At 41.6% G+C, this 26,404-nt stretch overlaps 1 protein-coding gene across 2 annotated transcripts in view; it reads left to right on the top strand.

Annotated features, from left to right (window-relative positions):
• Nucleotides 1-26,404, top strand: part of gukh (GUK-holder) — a 1,015,958-nt gene that overhangs the window by 533,477 nt on the left and 456,077 nt on the right. Inside the window, exons 1-3 of one of the 2 annotated variants that reach the window (XM_070085875.1) lie at nt 2,199-2,577; nt 4,086-4,254; nt 22,640-22,748. In XM_070085875.1, coding sequence (XP_069941976.1) covers nt 4,232-4,254; nt 22,640-22,748 — 132 coding nt within the window. In that variant the 5' untranslated portion in view covers nt 2,199-2,577; nt 4,086-4,231. Of the gene's footprint in view, nt 1-2,198; nt 2,578-4,085; nt 4,255-22,639; nt 22,749-26,404 lie in introns of those variants that run through there. The other variant, XM_070085874.1, reaches the window with a different exon arrangement.

Raw genomic sequence — 26,404 nt, 5'->3', positions numbered from 1 at the left:
AGTCCCAAAAATCTAGAAAATACAGAGAACTTGCCCATCATTATATGTTTGTTCACGGCGCGCATAACGGAGATAAAACACCTCAATTATTGGGAGCGCTTGAGGTTCCTAAACCTGTATTCCCTGGAACGCAGGAGGGAGAGATACATGATTATATACACCTGGAAAATCCTAGAGGGACTAGTACCGAACTTGCACACGAAAATCACCCACTACGAAAGCAAAAGACTTGGCAGACGATGCACCATCCCCCCAATGAAAAGCAGGGGTGTCACTAGCACGTTAAGAGACCATACAATAAGTGTCAGGGGCCCGAGACTGTTCAACTGCCTCCCAGCACACATAAGGGGGATTACCAACAGACCCCTGGCAGTCTTCAAGCTGGCACTGGACAAGCACCTAAAGTCAGTTCCGGATCAGCCGGGCTGTGGCTCGTATGTTGGTTTGCGTGCAGCCAGCAGCAACAGCCTGGTTGATCAGGCTCTGATCCACCAGGAGGCCTGGTCTCAGACCGGGCCGCGGGGGCGTTGACCCCCGGAACTCTCTCCAGGTAAACTCCAGGTATAGGCTCGGAGACCCTTGGCTCATGGGGAAAGAGTGCATCTAAGTTCCTTAAGGAGCTAGGCAAAAGACTCATCAGGGTAACTAGGGATCCCAGGGCAGCTAGTTTTCTGTACCAGCGACTCAGCGCTGCTGTTCACAGGGGTAGTGCCTGCTGTATTTTGGGTATGCGCCCCAGTTCTGAGGAACTGGATGAGATTTTCGCATTATAATCAGTGACAAACACGTAACAATATGTCCTAGACATGTATCACATCTCATGTACTGTATATGCCATCTGTATATCAACAATGTATCTCTTAAATCTTTTCTACCGTATTATGTAATAAAATATATTGGTAAAAAAGAATGAAAAGATGGGGTGGTAGGGGAAGTGGAATATTCAAATAGCTTCAGGAAGAAATCCAAGTATTCTCCCCTCACTTCTTCGAGGCTATGGGTCCCACAATTTACACCAGAGGTGTAAACGGGAGTAAACGCCCCCTTGTCGGTCCCAGATCAGGCTTCCTGGTGGATCTTACTACTGACCCCAGAGCACAACGTACGAACCACAGCCCCGCTGATCAAGAATTGACTTAAGGAACTTATCAAGTTTCCTCTTGAAGACAGCTGAGAGTCTGTTGCTAAGTCACATTATGTATGACAGGAGGCTGCTGAAAAGCCTTCGGCCCCTTACACATTGTGTTATCTTAGTGTACTCATGGCACCCCAGCTTTTTATGGAAGATACTTGAGATCCTGGTCTCTAACCTGTACACTGATGTTAAAAGTTAATGGTGTGAATTATATGAGTCTGTGTAATAAGCACAGTGAAAAGCAAGAGGATCATGGGTATAAAGAATACTGTACCTTTGATATACCTTTGATGAGTTTCGAGAGTCTCATTACTCTCGGAGTCCGGCCATGGGCCAGGCTTGTCTGGTGCTTACCTGGTCAACCAGGCTGTTGCTTCTGGAGGCCCGCTGCCCCACATATTCATCACAGCCTGGTTGATTTGGCACTGTGTTAACATTCGTGATCCAAGACTCAACATATTACCAGCAGATATCAGAACTATTGTCCGACTGAAGATAGACAACTTCCTAATATATGTGCCGGACTAGTTGGGTTGTAAAGGTATGATAGCCTGGGAGCTGCTAGCACAGCCTGGTTGACCAGGCGGTCAGTATGGAAGCTTAGCTAAAGGCCGGACTGCAAAGGTAGACGAACTCTCGAAACCGGTCACACAGGATAGGTAACGGAGTGAAGCGGGTGACATGTGGGACAAGTGAAGTCTTGGATAGTTAGGTGTTGGATATTCAGGTGAGGTGTGAACTGAGGGAGGCGTGAAGCAGGTAAGGTGTGGGGTAAGTGTTATGTGAGGCATGCGAGGTGTGGACCAGATGAGGGGTGAGGCAGGTAAGGTGGAGGGTCTGAGGGGAACTGGTGTGGGGTTACACCTGAGGGTTGGGGTGAGCAGGATAAGCACCAAGAGGCCAATCAAGAGGCTGTGTAGTGGCTTCTTGCTCGTGCCTTCCTATGAGAGAGAGAGTGTGGTGCCAGGGATCAGGCACACCAACCCTCTCGTAACTTTCCTCACACCTCCTCACCTTGTGTGTGATTACAAGTCGTGTATGTGGATCGTCCTGCCGTGGCTCGCGGACCACGCTTGACCAACATTTTCCCGTTGAAAGTGAAACAGGGAAAAAAAAATACTAGATTATTCTCCTTAGGGGTTGTGATCAAATTATTCCCGTGAGAGTGAACAAAGCTAAGGAACGAATTTAATAGTGATCAGAGATGAGTGCTGCGACCTCCAGGATATTGCCACCTCCATAATCATTATTACGAACATGAATACAATTAATTGAGACACGAAAATAGTCATATAAGGAGTGAAGAGTGTTGAGTGAGAGTAACTAGTCTTGAGCTGGTCGTGTTTGACTGTCAGGCATCAGTGTTATAACTGCTGCACCTGTAACAAACAACACCCGCCATATCCAGCTACCATGGGAAATTCGACTACTGGAACATACAGGTAATACCCTCAGATATATTGAAGAGAACATAGGTTGCAGGACGACCTAGACTCCAGATTCCTTCTCTTCATTTTCTTGTAGAATTAAAATTGCTTTAATATAATCGTAAAAACAATTTTCGTTACATATCCATCCACGTACCACTTGGAGTCTGAGCTAGTGTAGTGGTAGAGGGCGCTGCTAGCGGGCAGTAAGCACAAAGCGTTATTGAAGGTGGTATCCACTTGAATTTGAGTGTGAGGGAGTGTTGCGTGCATCCTGGTGGCCTCTGGCGCGTGCACGTCACACAGAGGCACTCTCACGCACACCCACTCAAGTGTAGGTAATGGTGAGTTGATGCTGTGCTCTCAACACAGACTCCCAGCACGCCCTCTCTCATGTCTCCTCCCGTAATGCACAGTTGCATACGTATTAACACCATTGCTTATTGAAAGTATGCCCCAGTATACCAGCATTGTTAAGGCAGACTCACCAGTGGGTCCCAAGTAAGTCAGTTAAACCACACTGGCATTCAATGTTCAGTAAACCGCACTGGGCGGCGTCAAGCTCACTCCCAGACGCCCGCACTGAAGATCGTTATTTTAATGTGGCCTTATCCCAAGCCTATACATTACTGCAACTTCGTACTAGGGTGAAAAATATGGGAGGAAATGTTATATAAACCCAGTGAAAAGCAGGTAGCTACTTACCAGGTAGCTACTTAGCTGGTAGCTACCTGATACCTGTTGCAGGAATCGGTGCCCTCCACGACCCGGTCTTTGAGTAGGCCTACTGGTCGACGGTCAGAGGAACTACCAACAGATCCCTGGCTATCTTCAAGGTAAAACTTGAAAAGTTTCTCGAGCCAGTTTCTGATCAGCCAGGCTGTGGTGCTTACGTTGTACTGTGTACTCCTAACATCTACAGTCTTACTGATAAGGCCTGGCCTGGCCTAGCCAGGGCGATGACCCCTGTAATCTGGAGTCATTGCCGTCGCGATGAGTGTTCTGAGGACCAGCGCCCTCGCTGCCCGGTCCCAGGTCGAACATTCCGGTGGATGACCCGGTTAACCAGGCTGTTGGTGTCAGCCGCACGAAGTCCAGTATAGGCACTTTAACCCGGCTGATCAAAGACTGACTAGAGAAAATTTTCCAGTTCTTTTTTGAAGACAGCCAGGAATCTGTTGGGTTGGTAATCCCGCTTATGTATAAAAGGAGGATGCTGAAAAGTCTTGGCCCCTTCGCACTTACTGAGTTATTCCTTAGTATACTTATTGCACTCCTGCTGTTTTTTCTCTGCGTAGTTTTAAGATTGCAACTTCAGCTGCCTTAAACGTGAGTTGTCATTGTACAGAAAAATTGGCCATTGTACTGAGTTTATTTGATGTATTAATTTGTACTGGCAGTTTAATGCATTTCCCTGAATTATTGTTGGGCGTAATTAACTTAGCGCACCATTGTGATTTACTGTGTCTTGTATGTATATATATATATATGTGTGACTTGGTGTTTTTTGTGTGTGCTTACAGCTGAGGGTGACCTGCGAAGTTTCAGTGAGCGTGTTGAGCACTACACGCACACTGACCGCACAGACACCGACCTCTTCACACAACAGTCACGACCGCCGGAGATCCTGGCGCTCTACCACCACGCTAGCCTCACGCCTGTGCATATCATGCGTGAGATTGACCAACTCAGGTGTGTGCATCCTATCTCTTGTACCTACCTAATTGCTTTTATTGTGTGGTGCTTGTGTGTCTGGAAATGTGTGGTTGTTAGTTACCATTCTGTCCCAGGCACATGTCGATTAGACACTTGGCCTGTTGTGTGTGTGTGTGTGTGTGTGTGTGTGTGTGTGTGTGTGTGTGTGTGTGTGTGTACTCCTAATTGTGCTCACCTATTTGTGGTTGCAGGGCTCGAGACATAACTCTTGGCCCCCGCCTCTTCACTGATCGCTACTAGGTCCTCCTCCTCCCTGCTTCATGAGCTTTATCACACCTAGTCTTAAAACTATGTAGGGTTCCTGCCTCCACTACATCACTTGCCAGACTATTCCACTTCCTGACAACTCTGACTTCCTAACATCTCTTTGACTCTTCTGAGTCTTCTGTGTCCCATCTGTAGAGGAATTAATAGGTCAGAGGGATTAGCAGGACTCTATGTGAAAGATATCTTCTGTTGCTCAGAATTGTTGAATTCATCAAATGACAGTAGAAGTTCAATATATTAAAGTTGAAAATAGGAATTTGGTAATTATCTTAGTATATAAAGCACCGTCAGCAACTGCTGAGGAATTCACAGATCAGTTAAGGAGGATTTATAACTGTCTTGATAGGCTAGAAAATCTCACCTTGAAGATTTTAATCTGCCACATGTAAAATGGAAGATGGCTCAGTACAATGTTATACCAGAAATATATCCTGGAAGCACCCTGGCTCAACATGTACGTACCAGGGAACTAATGAAGCTTTGTGAAAAGTTCTCATTGAACCAACAGATAACTGATCCCACTAAAAATGAGAATACCTAGGATTTGGTATTCACAAACAACGATGAACTACTCAGAGACATAATTACAAAAACAATTTACTCTGACCACAACAACACAGAAGTACAAACGAGTATAAACTCAGGGTTAGGGAACTACAGCACATATGTAAGAGAATGGATGTTCAGTAAGTTTAACTTCAACAACCAGAAAATAAACCAAGAACTGTCAGATATATCCTGGGAAACAGACTTGATCACCCTAAATCCTCACCAGTGCCTGGAGAAGCTGAATACAGAAGCATATAAAGTCTGTACTAAATACATACGACTGAGAAAACCCAAATAAAAATAGGTTATAGAGAGATCGTAGGAGACGGTACAAAAGAAGAAAACGGGTTACCGAATTGCTTAACAACATAACATGTCGCAGCGTAGGTAAGATAGTCTTAGCCGAGAGATCACTGATTTAGAACAAAAACTTAGGATGTTATACCAAAGGGAACAAGTACAAAGGGAACAAAAGGCCATCCAGGATATTGCAAGAAACCCCAAAAATTGTATTCATATGCAAAATCCAAGCTAAGAACTACCTGTAGAATTGGACCATTAATGAGAGGAGGCTCGTATACTGACGATAAACAGGAAATGAGAGAAATTCTGAAGGAACAGTGTAAGTCAGTGTTCAGCAACCCACTAAATGACAGCAAAGTAGAGAATGCAGAAACATTTTTCACTCCAGAAGAAGGCCGCACAGACCAACTAACTGACATTAGTACCAATCCCATAGATTTCGAAAAAGAAATGGATAATATGCCCACTCAGCACCTGCACCAGATTCATGGAATGCTCTGTTTATAAAAAATGCAAAGTAACACAAGCATGAGGTCTCGTTATTCATTGGAGAAAGATCTATGTGAAATACCGGAGAAATTAAAGAGTGCAGACATAGTCAAAAGATATTGGACAAATATACGAGTGGGAGAGGCTGGGTTTGATTGATGTGGGTACTGGAGTAAATTCTTGGGTAGCTTTGGGTAGGGGTGGTTTTGATAAGGACCTGCCATGTATGGGCCAGTAGGCCTTTTTCAGTGTTCCTCCATTCTTATGTTCTTATGTTCATTTGCATAAGGGAGGTAGTAGAGCACTATCGGCATAACCCAAACCAGCATGTTTTTCGAGCAGGATGATCATGTCTGTCACAGCTGCTGAACCACTATGACAGAATTATGGAGGCTTTGGAAGACAACCAAAATGCAAATGTGATATACACAGATTTTGCAAAGGTGTTTGACCAATGTGATCATGGGGTGACTGTACACAAAATGAGGGCAAGGGGAAGGTAGGCAGATGGATTTTCGGGTTCCTAATACACAGAACACAAAAAGTAGTAGTCGTAAACAGAGCAAAATCCAGCATCAGCGAGGTAAAAAGCTCAGTTCCCCAGGGCACTGTCTTGGAACCTCTGCTATTTCTTATCCTCATAGCAGACATAGATATAAACAGTTTTGTATCATCATTTGCAGATGACACTAAAATAAGCAGGAAGGTCACTTCGTTAGAAGACACTGAAAATTACAGGAAGATATAAGCAGTGTTTTCCAGCGGGCAGTGGAAAACAACATGACGTTCAGTAGTGATAAGTTCCAACTGCTTAGGTATGGAAAGAATGAACTCAAAAGGAACACTGTATACAAAACTCAAGAGAATCGTCAAATACAACAATATGAACATGTGAAAGACTTGAGAATAATTATGTCAGCTGACCTTCTTTCAAAGAACACAATAAAACAAAGGTCACGACAGCCAGGAGGATAACGGGGTGGGTAATGAAAACCTTCAAAACAAGGGAAATATGCCATTGGTGACACTTTTCAAATCGCTAGTGCTCCCTCATTTAGAATTTTGCTCATTGTAGACAGCCCCGTTCAGGGCAGGAGAAATATCGTAGCTGGAACAATTACACAGATTGTTTAAGGCCCGCATAGAGCCAGAAAAGTATTTAAATTACTGGGAACGCCTTAAAGTCTTAATTATGTACTCACTGGAACGGAGGAGAGAGAGATACATGATAATATATACCTGGAAAATACTCGAGGGGATGGTCTCAAATCTGCACACTGCCATAACGTACTGGAGCGAGAGAGATGGGAGGAAGTGCAGAATAAACCCAACGAAAATTAGGGGTGCGGTGGGCACAATAAGGGAACACTGTATCAACTTCCTTGTCCTCAGATTATTCAGTATCTTATCTGAAGATATCAGAAACACTGCTGGAAGAAGTATAGAAGTCTTCCAGAGGAAGCTGGACAAGTATCTTCACCAGGTGGATATGTGGGGCAGCGGGCCTCAAGCAGCAACAGCCTGGTGGACCTGGCCCGCCCCAGACGAGCCTGGCCCATTGCCGGGCTCCGGGAGTAGAAAGATTCTCGAAACTCCTCAAAGGTATATAAAAGGAGTAACTGAAATTTGCCCTCAGTGAACGGCATATTGTTTTGTGTGGCCCATGGAAAGACATGGTTAAATATCAACTTTAAAATTTGCTGTGTCCTAAAGATATACTCTCATGCCAATTTTTACATCGTCTGGAAAGGATGATATACTGCTGTGACTTGTGTATCTGTCATTGTCTGATACCAGAATGAATAAGAGAATTGGACTGAGTACTGTGGCAGCTCTGACTTTAATTTGCTGGCAGTTACTGTTTGCGTCTGGATCAGCGTGATCAGCTGGCTGTACCAGAATCAGCCTGGTGTTGATGGCTAAGCGGACCTGTCAATTGCCTGGTTGACTAGGCGGTTGACAGAAGACCCTGGCGTCTGGCTCGGCTGCGTATCTAAAGGACACTCAGGTATATCACAAGGTGTTGAACTCGTGGCCACAACCAGAGGGTCATCAGAGACGTATAACCTCTGGTCGGGCTGCGGGAATTGAAGAACTCTTGAAACCTGTCATGGGAATGTGAACCAGGTTGTAAACATTATCAGTACATATTTAGTACATTGCCTTTCATTGAAGAGTATTTTGCACTGCCGTGATTGTGCAAGACTTGCACGATCTTAGCACCGTGGTTAGCATGACTAACCTCAAGCATGTCCGCTGCTTTAGCTTAGCTGAAATTTCTCTTATGGTGACACGATGTTCACGACGGATTATGACATGACTTCGCTGTCATTTTTGTTATGTGTAGCTGAGGGGTCTCTCAGCCTTCATGTTTCTCAAGTAGTGTGTCACCATCATCGACTTGCATCAGACTCACTTCCAGTAATTGCAAGAGTGAGACTGAATGTTATTACATATTTTTTTATACTTTAGCTTTGTTGTGTTCCTTGTGCGAGTACTTAAGTATGATATGAATAGTGTTCATAGGATTATTGAGTGACATATTGATAGTTTCGTTAGTTTAACTTTATCATAATGGTAAAACCGTACCAGTATATTAATTGTCCAACATTACCTTAACATTTGTCAGGTTTAAGTGCCGTTGGGTAGATGTGTAATTGCTGGCTGATAAAAGTAAATCATAAAACAAAAGAAGGATCAGTTGAATGGTAAATATTAAACTGAAGTTGAGAGCATCATTGCGAATCCCGAGACAAACGAAAAGCTTCAGTGAAATTCAGACAACTCAAGAACTTTAATACAAAATCCAACGCACCTTTTGAGGGATGTAATGCCTCGATGTTGTCAAATAACTTCAGAGAAATGATCGAAATGCTATGGACATAGTTTGACTCAACTTTTAGTGAGCCAGATAATATACCCAAGAATGATATCGAACTCTTTTTCCCTTTCATATGTCAGTTTTAACTCCACTGGATTACTAGAAAGCTACTCTACATTCATACTTCCTCAGGCCCAGATTCTGGAAACTATATTTCACAAGCATTTAAATAATATTTATTATTTACAACCATGCTGAAAATAGCCATTTCTTATAAACTGAAAGTAAAGAGTAGCAACAGATGTAAGACCCGGCAACACCACCACAACACACCGTGAGTCTAGTAAGGAAAGTGATAAAAAGTAAGCATGAAAAACACTTGTCGAGATACGACTATTCTATGTAAGTAAACACTATGCCCCAGGATAATACGCTCGTACCAAAGCGCTTTATCTCTATCAGAAATAAATACATGAATATGAAATACGATACAGTCTATTTACATAGAATATATTTATATTTAGGCCAAGGTCCGAACTGCGAATGACAACCCAAATCCATTTCTTGACACATAATTGTAAACAGAAGTTATTTCATCCGTTTTCCTTCATAAAGAACCACGGCAGGATACACTGAAGTACATCAAGCAGAGCTCTCCTCACACGTGTTACCCCTCATGGAAGGTTCCTTGATGTTGGTGAGGGGCTCTTGATTTAGGGAATTGAATCTGTGCTCCAGTTCCCCGAATTAAGCCTGAATGCCTTCCACATCCCCCCCTGGGCGCTGTATAATCCTACGGGTTTAGCGCTTCCCCCTTGATTATAATAATAATAATCCTCACACGTGTCATGACAAAGGGAAGTCACATCAAGCAGTGTTCTCACACATGTCATGACAAAGGGAAGTCACATCAAGCAGAGCTCTCCTCACACATGTCATGACAAAGGGAAATCACATCAAGCAGAGCTCTCCTCACACGTGTCATGACAAAGGGAAGTCACATCAAGCAGTGTTCTCACACATGTCATGACAAAGGGAAGTCACATCAAGCAGTGTTCTCCTCACACGTGTCATGACAAAGGGAAGTCACATCAAGCAGTGTTCTCACACATGTCATGACAAAGGGAAGTCACATCAAGCAGTGTTCTCCTCACACGTGTCATGACAAAGGGAAGTCACATCAAGCAGTGTTCTCACACATGTCATGACAAAGGGAAGTCACATCAAGCAGAGCTCTCCTCACACGTGTCATGACAAAGGGAAGTCACATCAAGCAGTGTTCTCACACATGTCATGACAAAGGGAAGTCACATCAAGCAGTGTTCTCCTCACACATGTCATGACAAAGGGAAGTCACATCAAGCAGAGCTCTCCTCACACGTGTCATGACAAAGGGAAGTCACATCAAGCAGTGTTCTCACACATGTCATGACAAAGGGAAGTCACATCAAGCAGAGCTCTCCTCACACGTGTCTCCTCACACTCTCCTCACACATGTGTCATGACAAAGGGAAGTCACATCAAGCAGTGTTCTCACACATGTCATCTCCTCACACGTGTCATGACAAAGGGAAGTCACATCAAGCAGTGTTCTCACACATGTCATGACAAAGGGAAGTCACATCAAGCAGTGTTCTCCTCACACGTATCATGACAAAGGGAAGTCTCACACATGTCATGACAAAGGGAAGTCACATCAAGCAGAGCTCTCCTCACACGTGTCATGACAAAGGGAAGTCACATCAAGCAGTGTTCTCCTCACACGTGTCATGACAAAGGGAAGTCACATCAAGCAGTGTTCTCACACATGTCATGACAAAGGGAAGTCACATCAAGCAGAGCTATCCTCACACATGTCATGATAAATGGTTAGAACACTACGGACCTCTGTGGTATTACATGGCACCTTGATAGCGTGTTGGCTGATACACTTTGTCAGAATAATTTCTAGGAAACGGGACATAGTTTACGCAGTATGTAACCGGATAGTTAAATTCTCAAATTAAAATCATGTCCGTTATCCCAAGCACGAGTTAGAGAGATACCTAAATCTAGGATTAATATGACACAGTCTAATATAAACGATAATATAGATCTGAATATTAGACTGAAATACTCAGTACATAGTTATACCACGGGGTAGTGTAGAGCTGTATGGTATTCAATCACTGAATCAAGTGTTTCAATAACTGGAGGACTGAGAGTTAGGAAGACAGATTCTGGATAACTTTCCTACAATATACAAACAACAGTTAAATAACAAAAAGGCACAATACCGTGACTGGAACAATACACAAATAACCCGCACATAAAAGAGAGAAGCTTACGACGACGTTTCGGTCCGACTTGGACCATTGACAAAGTCACCAAAGTCACCATTGACTTTGTCAATGGTCCAAGTCGGACCGAAACGTCGTCGTAAGCTTCTCTCTTTTATGTGCGGGTTATTTGTGTATACAAACAACAGGTAAGTCACCATTAACATGTTTAGTTAGATCGACCTCTAAAAATTATAATCAGCTTCGTACTTTAGTATGTAAATTTATCCAGGTTCATTATACAAGGTTAGATTTATACGATTATCTTATGTAACATCATATATAAGTTACTAAGTATAACCCAGACAGATCAGACTTTCGTAAGTGTGTTCCTGGAAGACTGGTGGTGTGTTGGTTGTTTGCGTGTTGGCTGTTTGTGCGCTTGTTGGCTGTTTGATTGTTGGTGTGTTGGTTGTTGGTGTGTTGGTTGTTTGTGTGTTTGGTTGCTGGTGTATTGGTTGTTTGTGTTGGCTGTTTGTGTGTTGTTTGTTGGTGTGTTGGTTGCTGGTGTGTTGGCTGTTTGTGTGTTGTTGGCTGTTTGATTGTTGGTGTGTTGGTTGTTGGTGTGTTGTTTGTTTGTGTGTTGTTTGGTTGCTGGTGTGTTGGTTGTTTGTGTTGGCTGTTTGTGTGTTGTTTGTTGGTGTGTTGGTTGTTTGTATGTTGGCTGTTTGTGCGCTTGTTGGCTGTTTGATTGTTGGTGTGTTGGTTGTTGGTGTGTTGTTTGTTTGTGTGTTGTTTGGTTGCTGGTGTGTTGGTTGTTTGTGTTGGCTGTTTGTGTGTTGTTTGTTGGTGTGTTGGTTGTTTGTATGTTGGCTGTTTGTGCGCTTGTTGGCTGTTTGATTGTTGGTGTGTTGGTTGTTGGTGTGTTGGTTGTTTGTATGTTGTTTGGTTGCTGGTGTGTTGGTTGTTTGTGTTGGCTGTTTGTGTGTTGTTTGTTGGTGTGTTGGTTGCTGGTGTGTTGGCTGTTTGTGTGTTGTTGGCTGTTTGATTGTTGGTGTGTTGGTTGTTGGTGTGTTGTTTGTTTGTGTGTTGGCTGTTTGTGTGTGTGTTAGTTGTTTGTGTGTTGGCTGTTTGTGTGTTGGCTGTTTGATTGTTGGTGTGTTGGTTGTTGGTGTGTTGTTTGTGTGTTTGGTTGCTGGTGTGTTGGTTGTTTGTGTGTTGGCTGTTTGTGTGTTGTTTGTTGGTGTGTTGGTTGTTGGTGTGTTGGTTGTTTGTGTGTTGGTTGTTTGTGTGTTTGGTTGCTGGTGTGTTGGTTTGTGTGTTGGTTGTTTGTGTGTTGGTTGTTAGTGTGTTGGTTCTTTGTGTGTTGGCTGTTTGGTTGCTGGTGTGTTGGTTGTTAGTGTGTTGGTGGCGAGTTGGTTGTGTGTTCGCTGTTTGGTTGTTACTGTGTTGGTTGTTTGTGTGTTGGTTAGCATGTTGACTGTGTGTTGTTTGCGTGTTGGTTGCTAGTGTGTTAGTCGTTTGTGTTGGTTGTTTGTGTGTTGGTTGTTGGAGTGTTGGTTGTTGGTGTGTTGGTTGTTAGTGTGTTGGTTGTTTGTGTGTTGGTTGTTTGCGTTGGTTGTTTGTGTGTTGGCTGTGTGTTGGTTGTTGGAGTGTTGGTTGTTGGGGTGTTGGTTGTTAGTGTGTTGGTTGTTAGTGTGTTGGTTGTTGGAGTGTTGGTTGTTGGAGTGTTGGTTGTTGGAGTGTTGTTGGTGTGTTGGTTGTTAGTGTGTTGGTTGTTAGTGTGTTGGTTGTTAGTGTGCTGGTTGTTGGTGTGCTGATTGTGTGTTGGTTGTTGGAGTGCTGGTTGTTAGTGTGTTGGTTGTTGGTGTATTTGTGTGTTGGTTGTTGGTGTGTTGTTTGTGTGTTGCTTGTTAGTGTGTTGATTGTTGGCGTGTTGTTAGTGTGTTGGTTGTTAGTGTGCTGGTTGTTGGTGTGCTGATTGTGTGTTGGTTGTTGTTGTGTTGGTTGTTAATGTGTTGGTTTTTGTGTTGGTTGTTGTGTTGGTTATTAATGTGTTGGTTGTTGTGTTGGTTGTTAATGTGTTGGTTGTTAATGTGTTGGTTGTTGTGTTGGTTGTTGTGTTGGTTGTTAATGTGTTGGTTGTTGTGTTGGTTGTTGTGTTGGTTGTTAATGTGTTGGTTGTTGTTGTGTTGGTTGTGTTGGTTGTTAATGTGTTGGTTGTTAATGTGTTGGTTGTTAATGTGTTGGTTGTTGTTGTGTTGGTTGTTGTGTTGGTTGTTAATGTGTTGGTTGTTAATGTGTTGGTTGTTGTTGTGTTGGTTGTTGTGTTGGTTGTTAATGTGTTGGTTGTTAATGTGTTGGTTGTTGTTGTGTTGGTTGTTGTGTTGATTGTTAATGTGTTGGTTGTGTTGGTTGTTGTGTTGGTTGTTAATGTGTTGGTTGTTGTTGTGTTGGTTGTTAATGTGTTGGTTGTTGTGTTGGTTGTTGTGTTGGTTGTTAATGTGTTGGTTGTTGTGTTGGTTGTTAATGTGTTGGTTGTTGTGTTGGTTGTTGTGTTGGTTGTTGTGTTGGTTGTTAATGTGTTGGTTGTTGTGTTGGTTGTTAATGTGTTGGTTTTTGTGTTGGTTGTTGTGTTGGTTATTAATGTGTTGGTTGTTGTGTTGGTTGTTAATGTGTTGGTTGTTAATGTGTTGGTTGTTGTTGTGTTGGTTGTTGTGTTGATTGTTAATGTGTTGGTTGTTGTTGTGTTGGTTGTGTTGGTTGTTAATGTGTTGGTTGTTGTTGTGTTGGTTGTTAATGTGTTGGTTGTTGTTGTGTTGGTTGTTGTTGTGTTGGTTGTTGTGTTGATTGTTAAAGTGTTGGTTGTTGTTGTGTTGGTTGTTAATGTGTTGGTTGTTGTGTTGGTTGTTAATGTGTTGGTTGTTAATATGTTGGTTGTTGTGTTGGTTGTTAATGTGTTGGTTGTTGTGTTGGTTGTTAATGTGTTGGTTGTTAATGTGTTGGTTGTTAAAGTGTTGGTTGTTAATGTGTTGGTTGTTAAAGTGTTGGTTGTTAATGTGTTGGTTGTTGTTGTGTTGGTTGTTAATGTGTTGGTTGTTGTGTTGGTTGTTAATGTGTTGGTTGTTAATGTGTTGGTTGTTGTATTGGTTGTTAATGTGTTGGTTGCTAATGTGTTGGTTGTTAATGTGTTGGTTGTTGTGTTGGTTGTTAATGTGTTGGTTGTTGTGTTGGTTGTTAATGTGTTGGTTGTTAATGTGTTGGTTGTTGTGTTGGTTGTTAATGTGTTGGTTGTTAATGTGTTGGTTGTTAATGTGTTGGTTGTTAAAGTGTTGGTTGTTGTGTTGGTTGTTAATGTGTTGGTTGTTGTTGTGTTGGTTGTTAATGTGTTGGTTGTTAATGTGTTGGTTGTTGTGTTGGTTGTTAATGTGTTGGTTGTTGTTGTGTTGGTTGTTAATGTGTTGGTTGTGTTGGTTGTTAATGTGTTGGTTGTTGTGTTGGTTGTGTTGGTTGTTGTGTTGGTTGTTGTGTTGGTTGTTGGTGTGTTGGTTGTTAATGTGTTGGTTGTTGGTGTGTTGGTTGTGTTGGTTGTTGTGTTGGTTGTTAATGTGTTGGTTGTTAATGTGTTGGTTGTGTTGGTTGTTAATGTGTTGGTTGTTGTTGTGTTGGTTGTTAATGTGTTGGTTGTGTTGGTTAATGTGTTGGTTGTTGTGTTGGTTGTTGTGTTGGTTGTTGGTGTGTTGGTTGTTAATGTGTTGGTTGTTGGTGTGTTGGTTGTTGTGTTGGTTGTTAATGTGTTGGTTGTGTTGGTTGTTGTGTTGGTTGTTAATGTGTTGGTTGTTGGTGTGTTGGTTGTTAATGTGTTGGTTAATGTGTTGGTTGTTGGTGTGTTGGTTGTTGTGTTGGTTGTTAATGTGTTGGTTGTTAATGTGTTGGTTGTTAATGTGTTGGTTGTTAATGTGTTGGTTAATGTGTTGGTTGTTGGTGTGTTGGTTGTTGTGTTGGTTGTTAATGTGTTGGTTGTTAATGTGTTGGTTGTTAATGTGTTGGTTGTTGTGTTGGTTGTGTTGATTGTTAATGTGTTGGTTGTTGTTGTGTTGGTTGTTAATGTGTTGGTTGTTGTTGTGTTGGTTGTTAATGTGTTGGTTGTTGTTGTGTTGGTTGTTAATGTGTTGGTTGTTGTTGTGTTGGTTGTTGTTGTGTTGGTTGTTGTGTTGATTGTTAAAGTGTTGGTTGTTGTTGTGTTGGTTGTTAATGTGTTGGTTGTTGTGTTGGTTGTTAATGTGTTGGTTGTTAATATGTTGGTTGTTGTGTTGGTTGTTAATGTGTTGGTTGTTGTGTTGGTTGTTAATGTGTTGGTTGTTGTTGTGTTGGTTGTTAATGTGTTGGTTGTTAAAGTGTTGGTTGTTAATGTGTTGGTTGTTGTTGTGTTGGTTGTTAATGTGTTGGTTGTTGTTGTGTTGGTTGTTAATGTGTTGGTTGTTGTTGTGTTGGTTGTTAATGTGTTGGTTGTTAATGTGTTGGTTGTTGTGTTGGTTGTTAATGTGTTGGCTGCTAATGTGTTGGTTGTTAATGTGTTGGTTGTTGTGTTGGTTGTTAATGTGTTGGTTGTGTTGGTTGTTAATGTGTTGGTTGCTAATGTGTTGGTTGTTAATGTGTTGGTTGTTGTGTTGGTTAATGTGTTGGTTGTTAATGTGTTGGTTGTTAATGTGTTGGTTGTTAAAGTGTTGGTTGTGTTGGTTGTTAATGTGTTGGTTGTTGTTGTGTTGGTTGTTAATGTGTTGGTTGTTAATGTGTTGGTTGTTGTGTTGGTTGTTAATGTGTTGGTTGTTAATGTGTTGGTTGTTGGTGTGTTGGTTGTTGTGTTGGTTGTTAATGTGTTGGTTGTGTTGGTTGTTGTGTTGGTTGTTAATGTGTTGGTTGTTGGTGTGTTGGTTGTTAATGTGTTGGTTAATGTGTTGGTTGTTGGTGTGTTGGTTGTTGTGTTGGTTGTTAATGTGTTGGTTGTTAATGTGTTGGTTGTTAATGTGTTGGTTGTTAATGTGTTGGTTAATGTGTTGGTTGTTGGTGTGTTGGTTGTTGTGTTGGTTGTTAATGTGTTGGTTGTTAATGTGTTGGTTGTTAATGTGTTGGTTGTTGTTGTGTTGGTTGTGTTGATTGTTAATGTGTTGGTTGTTGTTGTGTTGGTTGTTAATGTGTTGGTTGTTGTTGTGTTGGTTGTTGTTGTGTTGGTTGTTGTTGTGTTGGTTGTTGTGTTGATTGTTAAAGTGTTGGTTGTTGTTGTGTTGGTTGTTAATGTGTTGGTTGTTGTGTTGGTTGTTAATGTGTTGGTTGTTAATATGTTGGTTGTTGTGTTGGTTGTTAATGTGTTGGTTGTTGTGTTGGTTGTTAATGTGTTGGTTGTTAAAGTGTTGGTTGTTAATGTGTTGGTTGTTAAAGTGTTGGTTGTTAATGTGTTGGTTGTTGTTGTGTTGGTTGTTAAGGTGTTGGTTGTTGTTGTGTTGGTTGTTAATGTGTTGGTTGTTGTTGTGTTGGTTGTTAATGTGTTGGTTGTTAATGTGTTGGTTGTTGTGTTGGTTGTTAATGTGTTGGTTGCTAATGTGTTGGTTGTTAATGTGTTGGTTGTTGTGTTGGTTGTTAACGTGTTGGTTGTGTTGGTTGTTAATGTGTTGGTTGCTAATGTGTTGGTTGTTAATGTGTTGGTTGTTGTGTTGGTTAATGTGTTGGTTGTTAATGTGTTGGTTGTTAATGTGTTGGTTGTTAAAGTGTTGGTTGTGTTGGTTGTTAATGTGTTGGTTGTTGTTGTGTTGGTTGTTAATGTGTTGGTTGTTAATGTGTTGGTTGTTGTGTTGGTTGTTAATGTGTTGGTTGTTAATGTGTTGGTTGTTGTGTTGGTTGTTAATGTGTTGGTTGTTAATGTGTTGGTTGTGTTGGTTGTTAATGTGTTGGTTGTTGTGTTGGTTGTTGTGTTGGTTGTTGGTGTGTTGGTTGTTAATGTGTTGGTTGTTGGTGTGTTGGTTGTTGTGTTGGTTGTTAATGTGTTGGTTGTGTTGGTTGTTGTGTTGGTTGTTAATGTGTTGGTTGTTGGTGTGTTGGTTGTTAATGTGTTGGTTAATGTGTTGGTTGTTGGTGTGTTGGTTGTGTTGGTTGTTAATGTGTTGGTTGTTAATGTGTTGGTTGTTAATGTGTTGGTTGTTGTGTTGGTTGTTAATGTGTTGGTTGTTAATGTGTTGGTTGTTAATGTGTTGGTTGTTAATGTGTTGGTTGTTGGTGTGTTGGTTGTTGTGTTGGTTGTTAATGTGTTGGTTGTTAATGTGTTGGTTAATGTGTTGGTTGTTGGTGTGTTGGTTGTTGTGTTGGTTGTTAATGTGTTGGTTGTTAATGTGTTGGTTGTTGTGTTGGTTGTTAATGTGTTGGTTGTTAATGTGTTGGTTGTTAATGTGTTGGTTAATGTGTTGGTTGTTGGTGTGTTGGTTGTTGTGTTGGTTGTTAATGTGTTGGTTGTGTTGGTTGTTAATGTGTTGGTTGTTGGTGTGTTGGTTGTTGTGTTGGTTGTTGGTGTGTTGGTTGTTAATGTGTTGGTTGTTGGTGTGTTGGTTAATGTGTTGGTTGTTGGTGTGTTGGTTGTTAATGTGTTGGTTGTTAATGTGTTGGTTGTTGTGTTGGTTGTTAATGTGTTGGTTGTTAATGTGTTGGTTGTTAATGTGTTGGTTGTTAATGTGTTGGTTGTTAATGTGTTGGTTGTTAATGTGTTGGTTGTTAATGTGTTGGTTGTTGGTGTGTTGGTTGTTAATGTGTTGGTTGTTAATGTGTTGGTTGTTAATGTGTTGGTTGTTAATGTGTTGGTTGTTGGTGTGTTGGTTGTTAATGTGTTGGTTGTTAATGTGTTGGTTAATGTGTTGGTTGTTAATGTGTTGGTTGTTAATGTGTTGGTTGTTGGTGTGTTGGTTGTTAATGTGTTGGTTGTTGTGTTGGTTGTTAATGTGTTGGTTGTTAATGTGTTGGTTGTTAATGTGTTGGTTGTTGTGTTGGTTGTTAATGTGTTGGTTGTTAATGTGTTGGTAGTTAATGTATTGGTTGTTGTGTTGGTTGTTAATGTGTTGGTTGTTGTGTTGGTTGTTAATGTGTTGGTTGTTAATGTGTTGGTTGTTGTGTTGGTTGTTAATGTGTTGGTTGTTGTGTTGGTTGTTAATGTGTTGGTTGTTAATGTGTTGGTTGTTAATGTGTTGGTTGTTAATGTGTTGGTTAATGCGTTGGTTGTTGGTGTGTTGGTTGTTAATGTGTTGGTTGTTAATGTATTGGTTGTTGGTGTGTTGGTAGTTAATGTGTTGGTTGTTGTGTTGGTTGTTAATGTGTTGGTTGTTGTGTTGGTTGTTAATGTGTTGGTTGTTAATGTGTTGGTTGTTAATGTGTTGGTTGTTAATGTGTTGGTTGTTAATGTGTTGGTAGTTAATGTGTTGGTTGTTGTGTTGGTTGTTAATGTGTTGGTTGTTGTGTTGGTTGTTAATGTGTTGGTTGTTAATGCGTTGGTTGTTGGTGTGTTGGTTGTTAATGTGTTGGGTGTTAATGTGTTGGTTGTTAATGTGTTGGTTGTTAATGTGTTGGTTAATGCGTTGGTTGTTAATGTGTTGGTTGTTAATGTGTTGGTTAATGTGTTGGTTGTTGGTGTGTTGGTTGTTAATGTGTTGGTTGTTAATGTGTTGGTTAATGTGTTGGTTGTTAATGTGTTGGTTGTTAATGTGTTGGTTGTTGGTGTGTTGGTTGTTAATGTGTTGGTTGTTGGTGTGTTGGTTGTTAATGTGTTGGTTGTTGGTGTGTTGGTTGTTAATGTGTTGGTTGTTAATGTGTTGGTTGTTGGTGTGTTGGTTGTTGGTGTGTTGGTTGATAGTGTGTTGGTTGTTGGTGTGCTGGTTGATAGTGTGTTGGTTGTTGGTGTGGTGGTTGATAGTGTGTTGGTTGTTGGTGTGTTGGTTGTTAATGTGTTGGTTGTTAATGTGTTGGTTGTTGGTGTGCTGGTTGCTAGTTTGTTGGTTGTTGGTGTGGTGGTTGATAGTGTGTTGGTTGTTGGTGTGCTGGTTGATAGTGTGTTGGTTGTTGGTGTGCTGGTTGATAGTGTGTTGTTGGTTGTTGGTGTGTTGGTTGATAGTGTGTTGGTTGTTGGTGTGTTGGTTGATAGTGTGTTGGTTGTTGGTGTGTTGGTTGATAGTGTGTTGGTTGTTGGTGTGTTGGTTGATAGTGTGTTGGTTGTTGGTGTGCTGGTTGCTAGTGTGTTGTTGGTTCGTTGGTTGGTAGTGTGCCCTTTGGTTTTATTAATAATTAATGATCACCATAATTCAACTTAAATATACCACATATACACACATACAGTCCCTCTATAATAATTACCATACTATATTAATGTTAATCCTATCAGTACACCATCAGAGTTGTTATATTTTATGTTAGATATTAATGATAACACAATATTTCCTCTGTTTAATATATACATAGTTAACCTGCATAGAGAAGCTTATGACGATATTTCGGTCCGACTTGGACCATTTACAAGTGTAACACACGACGGTGAGGGAGAGTGTATATATAGGAGAAGGGGACAGGGACGGGACACAGGGAGGAAGAAAGAATCAAGTGGATATAATAAATATAATAAATCACTCTTGTGAATTTTTGAGTATGAGTCAAAGCCGAGTTATGGGGAGGGACGCAGCTCTTATGTTATAAACTACTGTTACACTACCAGAACATTAAGCCACACACCTGGTAACGCCTTTTACTTCAGTCTCTCAAATATTCCTACAAACAGTGATATAAATGAATAATAATAATTGTAATGCTCAGTTTATATATATATATATATATATATATATATATATATATATATAAACTTAGCATTACATATATATATATATATATTAGAGCATTACATATATATATATATATATATATATATATATATATATATATATATATATATATATATATATATATATATTTATATATATATATATATATATATATATATATATATATATAAACTTAGCATTACATATATATATATATATATATATATATATATATATATATATATATATATATATATATATATATATATATATATATATATATATATATATAATGTCGTGCCTAATAGGTAAAACTGGTCAATTACCAAGAACTCATTTAAAATAAAGTCCTAATTTTTTTCTCTTATACGTTTAAAAATATACTTGTTTTTCATTTATGTTAATGTAAAAATTAATAATTTTGTACCAAAAGCACCTTAGAAAACTTAACTAAACTTATTATAACAAGTGCAATTTAATTTAGCCTAATCCAACTAAATATATTTTAGATAAGTTTACAATAATTTAATAAACAAACACAATAATATATGTTTATTTCGTTAGGTTCAGAATGATTTTTGCGAAATTATTGCATACTCAAATGTTCGCTTCCCTTATTCGGCAAGAAGAGCGTTGCTATTTAAGCCAAAATCGCAACATTTGCCTATTCGGCACGATGTATATATATATATATATATATATATATATATATATATATATATATATATATATATATATATATATATAATGTGTGTGTGTGTGTGTATTCACCTAGTTGTGGGTGCAGGGGTCGATTCATAGCTCCTGGCCCCGCCTCTTCACTTGTCGCTACTGGGTCACTCTTCCTGCTCCATGCGCTCTTTCATACCTCTTCTTAAAGCTATGTATGGATCCTGCCTCCACTACATCACTTACCAGACTATTCCACTTCCTGACAACTCTGTGACTGAAGAAATACTTCCCAATGTCCCTGTGATTCATCTGAGTCTTCAACTTCCAGCTGTGACCCTTTGATGTTGTGTCCCATCTCTGGAACATCCTGTCTCTGTCCACCTTGTCGATTCTTCTCAGTATTTTATGTGTCGTTATCATATCCCCCCTATCTCTCCTGTCCTCCAGTGTCGTCAGGTCGATTTCCCTTAGCCTCTCCTCGTAGGGCTTGCCCCTTAGCTCCGGAACTAGTCTTGTTGCAAACCTTTGCACTTTCTCTAGTGTCCTCACATGCTTGGCTAGGTGAGGGTTCCAAACTGGCGCTGCATACTCCAATATGGACCTGACGTACACAGTGTACAGGGTCCTGAATGACTCCTTATTTAGATGTCGGAATGCTGTTCTTAGGTTTGCCAGGCGCCCGTATGCTGCAGCAGTTGTTTGGTTGATGTGCGCCTCAGGAGATGTGCCCAGTGTTATAATCACCCCAAGATCCTTTTTCTTGAGTGAGGTTTGTAGCCTCTGGCCTCCCTAGACTTTAGTCCGTCTGTGGTCTTCTTTGCCGTTCCCCAAACCTCATGACTTTGTACTTGGTGGGGTTGAACTCCAGGAGCAATTTGCTAGACCAGGCCTGCAGCCTGTATAGATCCCCCTGTAGTCCTGCCTGGTCCTCGTCCGATTGAATTTTTCTCATCAACTTCACATTATCCGCAAACAGAGACACTTCATAGTCTATTTCTTCCATCATGTCGTTCACAAATACCAGAAACAGCACCGGTCTTAGGACTGACAGAGGATTTCCCATCCCTGAAACCGTGCTCGCTGTCGTTAAGCTCATTCCTTTCTAGGTGCTCCACCACTCTTCTGATAATTTTCTCCATGACCTTGCTTACTACAATTGTTATTGACACTGGTTTGTAGTTTAATGCTTCGTGTCTGAATCCTTTTTTAAATATTGGTACTACATTTGCATCTTCCATACTTCCGGTAGTCGCCGTGTTTCGATAGATGTGTTAAAGGTACATAAAGCACATTTGCTCCCTCTCTAAGGACCCATGGAGAGATGTTATTTGGCCCTATCGCCTTTGAGGTATCTAGCTCGCTCAGCAGCCTCATCACTTCTTTCTCGGTTGTATGTATTGTGTCCAATGCTTGATGGTGTACCCCACCTCTCTACCTTTCTGGAGGCCCTTCTGTCTCCTCTGTGAACACTTCTTTGAATCTTATGTTGAGCTTCTCACATATTTTGAGGTCATTTTTTGTGACATCCCCTCCCTTCCTCAGCCTGATTAACTGGTCCTTGACTGTTGTTTTTCTCTTGATGTGGCTGTGCAAGAGCTTTGGGTCAGATTTGGCTTTCGCTGCTATATCATTCTTGTATTGTCTTTGGGCCTCTTTTCTTACCCGTGCATATTCATTTCTGGCTCTACGACTGCTCTCCTTATTCTCCTGGGTCCTTTGCCTTCTATACTTTTTCCATTCCCTAGCACACTTGGTTTTGGCCTCCCTGCACCTTTGGGTGAACCACGGGTTCATCCTGTTTTTTTCGTTATTCCTGTTACACTTGTGTACAAACCTCTCCTCAGCTTCCTTGCATATTGTTGCCATATATTCCATCATCTCGTTTACTAACTTCCCTGCCAGTTCTCTGTCCCACTGAACACCGTTCAGGAAGTTCTTCATGCCTGCGTGGACCCATTTCTTGTAGTTTGGCTTCATTCGTCCGGCCCTTCCTGCTTTCCCCTCCACCTGTAACTCTACTATATATTCGAAGCTATCTCTCTGTCTTATGTTCTTTATTGAATTTTTTATACCGTATTGTTGACCATGAATTTTATTATTTCGAGTTTTCTAAACCCAGCATTTATTGTCTAATAAAGTGAGACTTGTTTCCTCATCAGAGATGACGGGTTGAGGAGTTCACGGTACTTTGTGTGTGAGCCTGTCCTCGGCGACTCCCTCAAGAAGGAGAAACTACGGAAGCTCAACCTTGACATCGAAACACGAAGGGTGAGTAGTTTTAGCTGAGTTATTGCTGCTGTGAGCGCTGCTGCTTCCTTGTTTTCTGTGATCAGTAATTTTCCTTCTATGTGGAGCGTAAACCTGTGTAGTTTGAAGAGACTCGTGATCCACCTACTCATTCTTCCCTCTTCCCTTTGTGCATTGGGGTGAAATGTACTTTGATTTGTATATAAATAGACATTCATTTTTTTTTAATTAAGGAATCATGTTGGATAGCTTAATGTGCTGACCTCGCATCATTTCTGGACAATTTTGAAAACACTTATTCGGATTGATTTGCTTTTAACATGTCGGCCAATGTTTCATGAACCAGTATGGAAAACACCGTATTTTCACTCACTAAATCATTGCCTAGGTGTTCTTCAAGAAATACGTGGACACTACGATACAGACATCCCACTCTTGTGTGTCCAATATGAGTCCCTCGACCGTCCAGCAAACTAACACCCTCTTGATTCTAACAAATTTACACCCTCGTGGATCAAACGAATTTACACCTTCGTGGGTCAAACTTATACCCTCGTGGATCGAACAAACTTACATCCTCGTAGATCAAACAGACTTACACCCTCTTGGGTCAAACAAACCTCGAACCTCGTGGGTCCAACAAACACCCTTGTGGGTCATACAACCTCGTGGGGGTCTAACAAACACCTTCGTGGGTCCAATAAACTAACACCCTCGTGGGTCCAATAAACTAACACCCTCGTGGGTCAAACAAACTTACAACCTCGTGGGTCCAAATAATACCCTCGCAGGTTAGACAAACACCCTCGTGGTTAAGCTTACAACCTCTTGGGTCCAATAAACTTACACCTTTGTGGGTACAACAAACTTACACCCTCATGGGTCCAGCAAATTTAAACCCTCGTGGGTTCAGCAAACTTACACCCTCGTGGGTCCAGCAAACTTACACCCTCGTGGGTCCAGCAAACTTACACCCTCGTGGGTCCAACAAACTTACACCTTCGTGGGTCAAGCAAACTTACACCCTTGTGAGTCCAGCAAATTTACAGAAGTACAAAGGGAACAAAGGGCCATACAAGATATTGCAAGAAACCCAAAATATTTCTATTCCTACGCAAAATTCAAGCTAAGAACTACCTGTAGAATTGGACCACTACTGAGAGGAGACTCGTATACTGACGACGAACAGGAAATGAGTGAAATCCTAAAAGAACAGTATGAGTCGGTGTTCAGCAACCCACTAAATGACAGCAAGGTAGAAAATGCAGAAATATTTTTCACTCCATAAGAAGGCCGCACAGACCAACTAACTGACATTAGTACAAATCCCATAGATTTCGAAAAATAAATGGAAAACATGCGCACTCACTCAGCACCTGGACCAGATTCATGGAATGTTCTATTTATAAAGAAGTGCAAAGTACCACTAGCACGAGCCCTCAGTATTCTTTGGAGAAAGAGCTTACTTAGATCTAGGTGAAATACCGGAGGCCTTAAGAGTGCAGACATAGCTCCTTTGCACAAGGGAGGTAGTAGAGCACTAGCTAAAAATTACAGACCAGTAGCCCTAACCTCTCACATCATAAAAAATCTTCGAAAGAGTGATGAGACGGCAGGTTACAAATTTCATGGACCAGCACAACCAACATAACCCGAACCAGCATGGTTTTACAGCAGGACGATCATGTCTGTCACAGCTGCTGAACCATTATGACAGAATTACGGATGCACTGGAAGACGACCAAAACGCAGATGTGATTTACACAGATTTTGCAAAGGTGTTTGACAAATGCGATCATGGAGTGATAGCGCACAAAATGAAGGCCATGGGCATTACGGGGAAGGTAGGCAGATGGATTTTCGGTTTCCTAACACACAGAACACAAAAAGTAGTAGTGAACAGGGCAAGATCCAGCATCAGCGAGGTCAAAAGCTCAGTGCCCCAAGGCACTGTCCTGGCACCTCATCCTCATAGCAGACATAGACAAAAACACCCGACACACTTTTGTATCATCATTTGCAGATGACACTAAAATAAGCATGAAAGTCAGTACGGTAGAGGACACTGAAAAAGTACAGGAAGACATAAACAGGGTTTTCCAGTGGGCAGTGGAAAACAACATGACGTTCAATGGTGATAAGTTCCAGCTGCTTAGGTATGGAAAGAATGAAGAACTCAAAAGGAGCACTATATACAAAACTCAAGGTCACCAAACAGAACGTATGGGACACGTAAAAGACCTAGTAATAACTATGTAAGCTGACCTTTCTTTTAAAGACCATAACAAGACAAAGATCACGACAGCCAGGAAGATGACTGGGTGGGTATTGAGAACTTTCAAAACAAGGGAAACAATGCCGATGGTGACACTCTTCAAATCACTAGTGCTCCCTCACTTAGAATATTGCTCAGTGCTGACGGCCCCATTCAAGGCAGGAGAAATATCGGAGCTGGAACAAATACAGAGATCGTTTACGGCTCACATTGAGCCTGTAAAGCACCTAAACTACTGGGAACGCCTGCAAGTCTTGAACATGTACTCATTGGAGCGGAGGAGAGAGAGGTACATGATAATATATGCCTGGAAGGTACTCGAGGGCTTGGTCCCAAATCTGCACACTGCCATAACATGCTGGAGTGAGAGATGTGGGAGGAAGTGTAAAATAAACCCAGTGAGGAGCAGGGGTGCGGTGGGGACAATAAGGGAACACTGTATCAACATCCGGGGTCCCAGACTTTTCAACATCTTACCAGATATCAGAAACACTGCTGGAACAAGTGTTGAAGCCTTCAAGAGGAAACTAGACAAGTATCTTCACTAGGTGCCAGATCAACCAGGCTGTGATGGATATGTGGGGCAGCGGGCCTCCAGCAGCAACAGCCTGGTTGACCAGGCGAGCACCAGACTAGCCTGGCCCATGGCCGGGCTCAGAGAGTAGATATACTCTCGAAATTCTTCAAAGGTATATCAAAGGTATGAAGGTGGGTCCAGCAATCTTAAACCCTTATGGATCTAACAAACTTACACCCTCGTGGGTCCAGCAAACTTACACCGTCGTGGGTCCAACACACTTACACCCTCGTGGGTCTAACAAACTTACACCCTCGTGGGTCCAGCAAACTTACACCGTCGTGGTCCAAGAACATTGGTTCTCAACGCTTCAGCTGACACGAGAAATCTGGTCCAGAGCTGTGATGGGTTTTGTATTCACTGGTGTGTTCGCCTGCCAGAGTGACTTCTTCACCTCGTTGCCATTCAAATGCAGACTCTGCGTGAGGCCTGTTGACAGGTGAATTTCCTGGAGACCTTCACGTGAGTCGCCTTTCATGTCTTTGCTCTCAGAAACGTGGTCGGTGGCGTGGTGGTGCGGCCGAGCACTGGGTAGAGATATACATGTTACCTGGGTGATGACAGCCCTGGCGGCAGTAAGAGGCAGCAGGGAAGTCGGCAGGGAAAGCAGGGAGGCAGCAGTAGGGGAAGCAGCAGGGAAGTCGGTAGGGAAAACACTGATAAGGAGTGGGGGCAGCAGAATGAGAAGTCTGCAGGAGAGGCAACAGTAAGGAAGACGGCATCCACAGAAGGAAATTACCGGGTCCCCAATGTACACACTACCATAAAAATATATTGGATTAATAAACACGGAATAAGTGCAGATTATCCAGGGTGAGAAAGCAC

Source organism: Cherax quadricarinatus, chromosome 17 (assembly GCF_038502225.1).
Source record: "Cherax quadricarinatus isolate ZL_2023a chromosome 17, ASM3850222v1, whole genome shotgun sequence".
NCBI lineage: Eukaryota > Metazoa > Arthropoda > Malacostraca > Decapoda > Parastacidae > Cherax > Cherax quadricarinatus.
Note: the sequence above shows the minus strand (reverse complement) of the source record. Positions and strands in the feature narration are given on the sequence as shown.